The 9557-nt window shown below is 40.0% G+C and overlaps 1 protein-coding gene across 2 annotated transcripts; it reads right to left on the reverse strand.

Annotated features, from left to right (window-relative positions):
* Positions 1-6827: 6827 nt before the first annotated feature.
* Positions 6828-9160, reverse strand: LOC129731555 (zinc finger protein 345-like). 2 transcript variants are annotated; one of them, XM_055691660.1, is made up of 3 exons: positions 9115-9160; positions 8781-9022; positions 6828-8716 (listed from the first exon to the last, which is right to left on the reverse strand). In XM_055691660.1, the coding sequence occupies exons 2-3, from the start codon at positions 8996-8998 to the stop codon at positions 6961-6963; spliced, it is 1974 nt and encodes a 657-aa protein (XP_055547635.1). In that variant the 5' UTR covers positions 8999-9022; positions 9115-9160; the 3' UTR covers positions 6828-6960. The 2 variants fall into 2 exon arrangements, with proteins under 2 accessions (XP_055547635.1, XP_055547626.1); XM_055691651.1 differs by lacking the exon at positions 9115-9160 and having other exon boundaries at positions 8781-9101.
* Positions 9161-9557: the final 397 nt, after the last annotated feature.

Consider the following 9557-nt stretch of genomic DNA (forward strand, 5'->3'; position numbering starts at 1 on the left):
AAGGAACGTATAAAGAGAGGATCCTTCGCTTTCTTGGTCGCATCAAAAACGCGATTACACTCGGTACTGGAAATCAAATACTTATTTTGTAGGATACTATCCGTAAACAAATACAATTCGCGTAGGAATAAATTAAGTTTCAAGTCAGTGAAAGAAAATGAAAATTCCGCAATCAATGCAGGCATTTTGACAGCACATTGCTGGCTTCAATTTCAATTCGACCTATACGGTGTAAAGTGCACCAATACATGCACAATTGGAGAGGTCTATGGACTTCGACAAGGCGGCTTGAAGGTGTTATTAAACGTGCGGCCGTTAAATTTGCGGGGTACGATCTTCAACCCAGTTCATCTGATGACGGGGACCTTGTCGGAAGGACTTCCAGGCGGTTGCTGAACAGAACACCAAGCTGAAACGTGGAGTAGAAGGTAAATACGTATATACGTCGCATTGAAGGTAAATACGTCGAAGACCGAGTATCTTCTAGCAGAAGGAAGCGAACGCTATCCAGCTTTTTATGCCATAACGGCGGTCGCTATCCAGCTTTTAAAGCACCATAATGGCCGGCGCTATGATGCGTGTTCGTAATTTACGAACTTCTCTGCATACCCCAGCAAACAATTTTATTGATTTTCAGCCTAATAATCTATTATTCAGCGGATTTCGGCTGAACTATAGCTTAACAAGCCGTCATCCAACAAAATTGTTTGTTGGGACGTCAATTTTGTGATTTCTGGAGTTGCAAGATTTTTTGTTTTTCATACGATATATACATGAAGAGCCAAACTGACGTAAGCAGAGTTGTCAAACCTACCATGTTACCCAGGGTACGTTAATGGAAAGGTATTCTGGACTCGGAGTGTGTTGATACACGATTCATGCATACACTCTTGACTATGACGTGTTAGCTTTAATAGGGTGCGGCAAATGCATAACATTTCATAACGAAAGTATTTTTTTTTTGCTGCAAATACTACTTGCTTTACTACTTTTTCCTCGATAGTACCGCAGTAAAACGTAGTATATTGCGTCTAGTATCCAGCTTTTCACGCGCCATAATGGCGGACGCTATAATCAAAGATGACTAGAACAAGATACCTGACTCTTGCAGAATTCATCGGACATGATTGTCGCTGCGCGTGAGCAAAAGTCGAACTAATTTATACACTGTTAATTTGATGTAGACTTGACGTCAAAATCAACTAACGACAAGGCCAAGACCAGGCTTCGAAGTGGTCACGGTAGAACCACTTTTCACTGCGATAATCGTCTTCTTCTTCCTCTGACGCTACCAAGGCTCGCTGTCTGAATACATTCTTAAACAAACAGGTCAAATGAGTATCGCCATCACGACGTTATTTTCCTCAAACGTATTTTGACATTTTTTCTAGAAATGAGAATTACGCACGTTGAGTGCGTGTATTCTGGAAATTATTTATATCATTGATCTTGTAATAATATTTCTCAACATAAATGAACGAAGTTGACAGAAATGAGCCGAAATTACATCGCTAAACGATTGACAGTGTGCATCTCTTTGATACGCGAGTGTCGTTTGACTATCTTTTTCTTTCTGTGAGCTAAGCGGTGATGGTTTGGTTATTTTACATTTTCGAGCGAAAGCCGACTGTGACGCACGCTAAGGAAGCGAGATCAAATGAAAATGGTGGCCTTTTACAAGCCTGGCCAAGACATTACTGCTGAAAGGTGAAATATTTTTTTTAGTATCCGACTATACGGTGCTGCCATCTTAAAAATGATAATAATGTGTACGAATGTTTAGTTCTCAAACATGAAGCTTTCCAGAAGAATCAAGTATCGGCGCACCATTTAAAATTAAGAGACTATCAGAACTTCCTGATAACCGCTTTCAGCACACTCTACAGCCAAGTTTTCCACTCTTGCCGAGGTTAATAAAGTTAATAATTAACGATAAAGCTTCTACAAATGTTTCCACCAAAAACCAAACGCGAAATTCCTAGGTTGATATGGCAATCATTATAATAACAATAAAACCGCTCTAGAAGCACTTGGAAACCGTCTCATATTCTATTGGCAGATTATTATTATTAATTTAATTAAAGACATTTTACACGTATTGTGTGCATTCGTGTCTGCTATTGGCAGATGGCATAACTTCTTTAAGAGCGACATAAAGTCATTGCGCCCTGCTACTAGAAACAATAAATTCAATTTAACTTATCATTGCTTGACAGCAACCAGATTAGTTTATTGTGCTACTTTACACAAACCATAAAATTTGCTTCATATTTATATGACTATGTACCGGGTTTGTATATTCTGTTCTTTTTAACAACATATGGTCGGCGTGCGACCAGACCGAGCCAAGCGCCATTTTTTTGAAAATTGAGTTTTCAACACTAGTGGATGTTAAAACTGATAACTAGAGACTGTGTTATAAAGAGATACGCAAAGAGAAAACCAGTAAATATGGCAACCCTTTGCTAATATTTTATTTTAAACAATTCTGGCAACCACATTTATTTTCGCATGACTTTTCATACGCACTAGAAAGTGTAATGAAAATTCAAAACATTGTAAGGATATATTACTAAGTTTCAGTGCTTGTTCATACAATTATAACAATTTCCAATGCATCACTCATAACATGAGCATGACGAACACATTTTTCGTTGAAACCATAATTGCACGTGATTCACAGAATTTAAACTGATCGCAAACACATTCTGTACGAAAAGTTACACGCATGAGTTTGTTTACTTTGCACACTTGGAGCCTCGATTTAACGGTTCACTTGGAGTTTTCGACCTCACTCTTTGCGTATCTGTTCATAACACCGTCTGTACTGATAACCTATCTTTTATGAAAAAACGCAATCATTTGAACAGTTTATAATGGAATTATAACAAAATTTCTCTGCAGCAACTTGCAGGAAGCATACGGGATTATTAAACTTGGATCGCCGATTACTCGAAATAATGTTTTTGGCGCTTGGTTCGGTCTGGTCGCACGCCGACCATATGAAGACACTGGAGAATTATAAACGCGACTCCCATGTTACCTAGCTTGCGACATATCAAACTTAAAGTTTTGGTAGAATGAGACCTGAAAATAAATATAACCCCTCAATATAAACCCCACTCTGACGAGCTGACCAAACTACTACACCTTTTTCATATCTTGAACAGCTCAACGATCGATGACGGACTATGCACGGTAAATCGGTATTGCTCATAGTGTCAATTTTCTGAGAATTTAAGTCATCAGATGGCAGCACTTACCATCGGAAATTGGTCATGTTCAAAATGTATGAAAAATCTGGGAGTTAGGTATCTTGTTCTAGTTATCTTTGCTATAATGCAAAGTTCGTAATAAATTACCCACCCTTTTGGCAACTCTGCTTACGTCAGTTTGAAGTCTTCATATATTTTATCAAAAGAGAAATATATCTGGCAACATTTATTATCGCAAATCTGAAGTAAGCAGAGAGGTTCGCATATTACGAACACGCATTATAGCGACCGCCATTATGGCGCGTAAAAAGCTGGATACATTTAAAGCTGTAACAAACAGCGTGTCTGAACTGATCGACTGCGACGAACTATCCATAGAGCCCTCCATCCAGGCTCTCACGAACATAAGCACCATTGCAATCTAAGATAGTGTGCGTAAAATTCATCTCTGTTTATTCGCGTTTTTGTTCAAGATTCTTACAGCTAACAAAAAATTCTTACAGGTAACAAAAAAACTCTCACTTACACTAATGCATCACACCAATACAGAAACAAATGGAGAACTCTATCTAGTATTTTACGTGCCATAATGGCGGACGCTATAATGCAAACTCTGTAATAAATTACCAACCCTTTTGACAACTCTGCTTACATCAGTTTGAAGTCTTCATATATTTTATCAAAAGAGAAATATATCTGGCAACATTTGTGTTGCCAATTTTTCAGAAGTCCCAAATCTGACGTAAGCAGAGAGGTTCGCATATTACGAACACGCATTACACACATTACATACATTACAGATTACAACTCGTATAACTTTCTCATTATCGACCTGAACAGGCTCAATTAAAATAGGAAATCTTAAAATTTGAAGTTTTCACGAAAATGAAAAAAGTTTTCGACGTTGATTTTCGAAAACGGTTTTCTCGAAACTGTGAGTTTTGAATTGTTGAGTTCATAAAAATATACAAAATATATTTTGTTGATTTCATACTGACATTGATAGAGCTTTCTACGCCAGATCTCACCAATACAGGCTTAGTCTGTATCCTAATAAAATCGATTTGTTTTCAACCAAAAAATCAGCTGATATTCAATTTCGAAAAATATTGCATTCATGAATCCTAGTTCATTAGTGTTACCTGTTTTAACAAACTTTGTTCTAGTGGAAAACCAGATGAAATAAAACTAAAAATCGGCTTACAACTTGAATAAAAGCTCGGGGCAGGAGAATTTTTTTTGTTACTACCAGCGTGTTGATTATTTGCAACCAAAATTGAACTTGTGTTAGTGAAATCGACCACTAATACTAGCGCAGATAGGAAGGTCTATATACACTGAAGTCTTTCCAGGGGGGATCTATCTGTCAAACATCGTGTAACCAACATATTCGGCAACATGGTGTTTGTTTTGGTTTTTGTTCTTTTTGGTTATGAAATTGATCGATGTGAAATATTATAGAATAGACCTTTTACGTACGAATGTGTTAGTGCCACTAGTTGAGGAAAATATTTACAAATAGCTGTTTTGTTTGCAATGCTATGTTTTTAGCAGCTATACAAATATTCAGTTCAACACTCATTATATGTTTTAAACTATTGTTTCTGAATAAATTTTTTCATCCGTGATCAGAAATTGGAAGAAGCTGCTGAACATTATCGACCTAAAATGGTAAAAAGTGATAAAAGTCGAAGCAAAGAGATGCGCTGATTTACAGTTTGGAGGTAACAAAAGCAGCTATACGCGGGTTTACACGTTTACTAGTGTGCGTAGGTGAAAAGTCACTTATCTCTATTGGAACGTTTTTTTTATCAAAACTCGAGAAACAGCGGAAAACTTTTATGAATGTGTTGTGTAGTGATTTTTTCCTCATTATCGTTCATAGTTACAAACGTCACGGACCAACAAACGTCATGGACCAGAGCTGATCTGCGATAATGCACACAGATATGAAATTTGACAGCAGTGAATCCCCTCTGAGTCTTTCAATATGCGGGGGATAGCGCCTAAAACGCATAAATTCCGAAATTCGCGTAAAAAAGCGTAGAAAAGCTGCGTAAGGGGAGACATTAGGCCTCTGTCATGTTGGATGCCGACGCGGGCGGTCGGGCGGGATTCTTGCCGTGGGTAAATGAACAGCCGTAAGTAGAGCTGTTCATTGGCCTATGGCAGGAGTTTCGCCCGATCGCTCGCGTTGGCGTTCGGCCTGGCAGAGGCCTTAGTGTACCATTATTTATTTTATCCTTTTTTCTCTTTTCTCTTCTTCTATTCAATAATGAGTCGGACATTAGTATTATTATTACTATTATTGTTATTTTAATATTTTTATTATTTTTATCAAATTTTTAAATGCATTACAAGAGCATACATCCCAACCAATGGTTAATATGTATGGCTAGTGATCGAAATGAGATAGTGAAAATGCTTGAGGGTTGCACGATGTTATGCTCAATTACAATGATTCGTGCAAAAATCTAGTATTGCCGTTCTGTCTTAAATCAGTAAGTTGGACAATACTGTTTTGATCCGCCTGATCGCTTTATTGTTCCATCTCCACTATTCTACTAGTATAGCATGGACGGTGTAAACACTGGAGACCTGGCCCTGGGCCCCCTTCTATACTACACAATTACAAGTAAGTAAATTCATGGGATAATGATTCCGTAAACGTTGACATATAGGAAGTTGAAGAGGCAAAGTTGACTGGAGACTCTTTGTGCACTTGAATTGAGCAGATAACATCCCTGACCGCTACCTACCCTACCCTACCCTACCCTACCCTGAACGGTACACCTCTAGAATGCGAAATCAACGATTATTTTGGTCGTTCGTGAATGCTAAGCACAATAAAGAAGGATTACCAGTGAATATGTTTCTCGGCGATTGATTGAAAGCGGTGTTCGATCGAGTAGACCACAACATACTTCTAGCTAAACTCTTGAACTAGGTGTTTTATCGTCTTTTTTGCATTGGCTCGGATCCTATATGATAAATCAAACACTTTGTGTGAAGTTCAGTTTTCTGCACAGTACACAAATATCTCTGGAATCCCACAAGGCAGCAATCCTGGAGCGCTACTATTCATGTCATTTATCAATGATATTTCTCTACTATTTCCGGATAGTTGCTGTAACTTGTACACCGATGGCGTTGAACTTTTTAAAGTTTTTTTTAAAATAATGCGGACTGCATTGAGCTTCAGCAACTAGTGGATATTTTCAGCTAATGGTCAAAAACTATTTTTCTATAAGCATTCAGGAATGTAGTATGATCTCCTTCTATCGGACAAAGAAGCCATTTTTGTTTAAATATACTATGTCCGGTCAGCTTTTATCTAAAGTGACAGGGTTTCGAGATCTAAGAGTTGTTTTGGATAGCGCACTTTCTTTCAAACCGCACTACAACGAAATTATCTCTAAAGTTAATTGACGAATTTATGTTCAAGATAGGCGATTGTAATAGACTTCGAGGTAAGCCCCACGTGTGGATATGTGCTGTTGACAATGATGCCCGAGCATCGGCTGTAAGGGTCAACTGGAGAGGATCAGACCAAGACCGAGTTTTATGGAGGCGTATTCTGGATTTGGTTTAGGATCTCATTGATACTTCTCGTTTGTGATATGGTTGTGTATATTGGCTTCAATACATATCAAGTTTGAAAAAATAAAAAACTACACTTTTAGAACTTATTCGATCTTTAATCCTTGAAAAGTATGTGTCATAGAGCTCATGTAGCTTCCAGTCATCAACCACTCCCCTGTGTCGAGTTCTGCTTGCAGGCGGCCTTATGCCGATAGTAGGTCGAGCTTTCTTTGAAGCCAGCCCCGCAAACCGGACAGTCGAACGCCGTCTCGCCGGTGTGAATATTCCGCCGGTGATTCATCATGGCCGTTTTCTGCGCGAAGGTTCGCTCGCAGAAGTCACACGAGAACCGCTTCACCTCCTTGTGCATTTGCTGATGGCGGGACAAGTTGCTGCGGAAGGCGAACTGCTTGCCGCAAACATCACACGCGAACATCCGCTCGCCGTCGTGCACATTTGCCATGTGAATTTTGAGACTGTTTTTGTTTTTGTACTTCTTCCCACACAGATCGCATACATACGACGTCGGGTAGGGCAATCCTCCCTTGCCGGGTTTTCCATGCTTCGTACGCTCGTGCACACCAAGCGACATCCCGGTAAAAAACTTAGCCGGACAGTCCGCACACCGCTTGTATGGGTAATCGTCAGTCGGGTGGCTGTTTTCGATGTGAACGGTAAGATCACGACTGGTCAAAGGAACCTCCGGGCAGAGCCGGCAGCGGTAAGGCTTCCGAGTCGGCTTGGTGTGCACCTGATTTCTGTGTCTATAGTACTGGTTTTTAGTCTCAAAGGAAACGTTGCATGCCTTGCAGTGATAAGCAGTCTTACCCTGATGATCGGAAAGAACATGTTTGCTCAAATCCGTACTAACTCGGTAGCGTACCCCGCAAATGTTACATTCGTACGGATGTTCCTGACTGTGAACTATCATGTGCCGTCGCAGGTTGGCAATCGTCACGAACGTCTTGAGACAGATTTTACACTGCGCTGCTACACCATTTTCGTGCTCTACCAGTTTGTGCTCTCTAGCGCGTCCCATTGACGGGAAAATTTTACCACACTGTTCGCACTGTGCCTGCATCTTTTTAGGTTTACATAGTTTTGGCAGCGGGTGGTTCGTTCCGTGTAGTCGATTTTCGTGTACCATCAGTCCCTTCTTTGTCGAGTATCGTATGGTACAGAAATTGCACTTCAGTGGACGTTCAACCGGATCGTGCAGACTGAGGTGTGTGTTGTAATTCGAAACCAACGGAAACTTCCGTCCCTCGCAAAGTTCGCAAACGTAATCAATCTGACCAGCATGCTTCTCCGTTAGATGACTGTACAACTCATCAGTAGTGGTGAACAGAATTTTGGTACTACAAATGTAGCAAGTTTTAGCGCAAATCGAAATCAATCTTACCTGTTTGGGCGGTAATTCCCGCAGGACTTTGCCTTTCTTCCTTGGTTTATACTTCTTCCTTTTAGTGGCATTCTTCGCTCGACCGAGTTTCGAAACCATTTTTGGTTTTGGGTTACTGGTGAGCTGCACACAATCCGTCTCTTCTTTTATCGTAACTTCAAATGCCAGTTCACAGCTCTCTTCCTGTGCAGTTGCCTCCAGTGAAACAGGTTCCTGCTTCACCTGTTTTGCTGTGGGGACGGATTCTAACAGGATCGTTTTCAATTCTAGCGAACGATAGGTTACATCTCGCATGAGACATTGGTTTTGCATTGTCCTAATCATGTCCAGTTTGACGAAACACCCGAGACAAATATGCTGCAGAAATTCCAGTGGTTTTACACGAACTCTAAGCGTTTGCAGGATAATACTGGATAAGGTTTGACCGCACATTGAGCCATCAACGGAAAACATTTGCGTCTTCGGATGGAACCGAAGGCACAGCCGACAGCTGGCTAGTTCCACCGGTTGTCCCAGTCTGTGGGTAGTTGAAAAAAAAACAAGAAACGTATTACGTTAAAACACATTTTTCAGTACTATACTTGTTGACAAAACGCGTCGGTTCCTGGTAGATTAAAACCTCCGGTTGTACAAAATGGGAGAGGCATATTTTGCGGACGCACGCTTCCTGCTTGGGTGGGGTTTGCGTTTCGCCGGTTCCTTCTCGAATAGCATCCCACCAGCGCTTTTGCAACCAGAGGTCCTGCGGGAAATCCACCAACTGGGACCCGCCAGCGCACCGTTGCACACAGCAGGCCATTTGTAGTAAATTTTTTGGCAAACACTTGAGGATAATTTCGTCTGTTTACTTGTTAATATTTAATAATATTTGTATGCAGAGATGCCAGATGCATTCTGCAAAATATTGCAACTCACAGTGGTTTTAATGTCAATTTTGACGCGCTAAATTGATAACTTCACGTACGGTGGAATACAATTATGACGTCTTCAGCAAAAATGGTGGGTAAGACCTCCTGCATCTTTTGGTGCTATGAGATCTGTGATTAATCTCCCTAAAAGTGAGATGAAAAATTTATTTTTTTGCTCCATCGAGATACAGAGTTGGTGTCTTCGGTAAAGTTATAGGTATAACCAATACGACCAACTTTGCCGAAGACAAAAAATTCGTATCTGCTACTCAAATTGACTTAGAGAGTTTTTATTGAAAATAGACATGTCAAACCACATTTTTCAATGAAACATATTTTTTTCTATTTTCTAGACCTGCACTATGTTCTACAAAGTTGTTAGTAGCATCAATATACACAACTGTCTGGAAGGTACTTTATTCGTATTGTTTGAATAACTATGAGTTATGG

Source organism: Wyeomyia smithii, chromosome 1 (genome assembly GCF_029784165.1).
Source record: "Wyeomyia smithii strain HCP4-BCI-WySm-NY-G18 chromosome 1, ASM2978416v1, whole genome shotgun sequence".
In the NCBI taxonomy this organism is placed as follows: Eukaryota; Metazoa; Arthropoda; class Insecta; order Diptera; family Culicidae; genus Wyeomyia; species Wyeomyia smithii.

Bases quoted from the DNA above. Each gene is read 5' to 3' on its own strand.
- LOC129731555 (XM_055691660.1), bottom strand. From the start codon at position 8,998: ATGGCCTGCTGTGTGCAACGGTGCGCTGGCGGGTCCCAGTTGGTGGAT. The intron at 8,717-8,780 runs GTATAGTACTGA...AACTACCCACAG, and splicing joins CCGACGCGTTTTGTCAACAA to ACTGGGACAACCGGTGGAAC.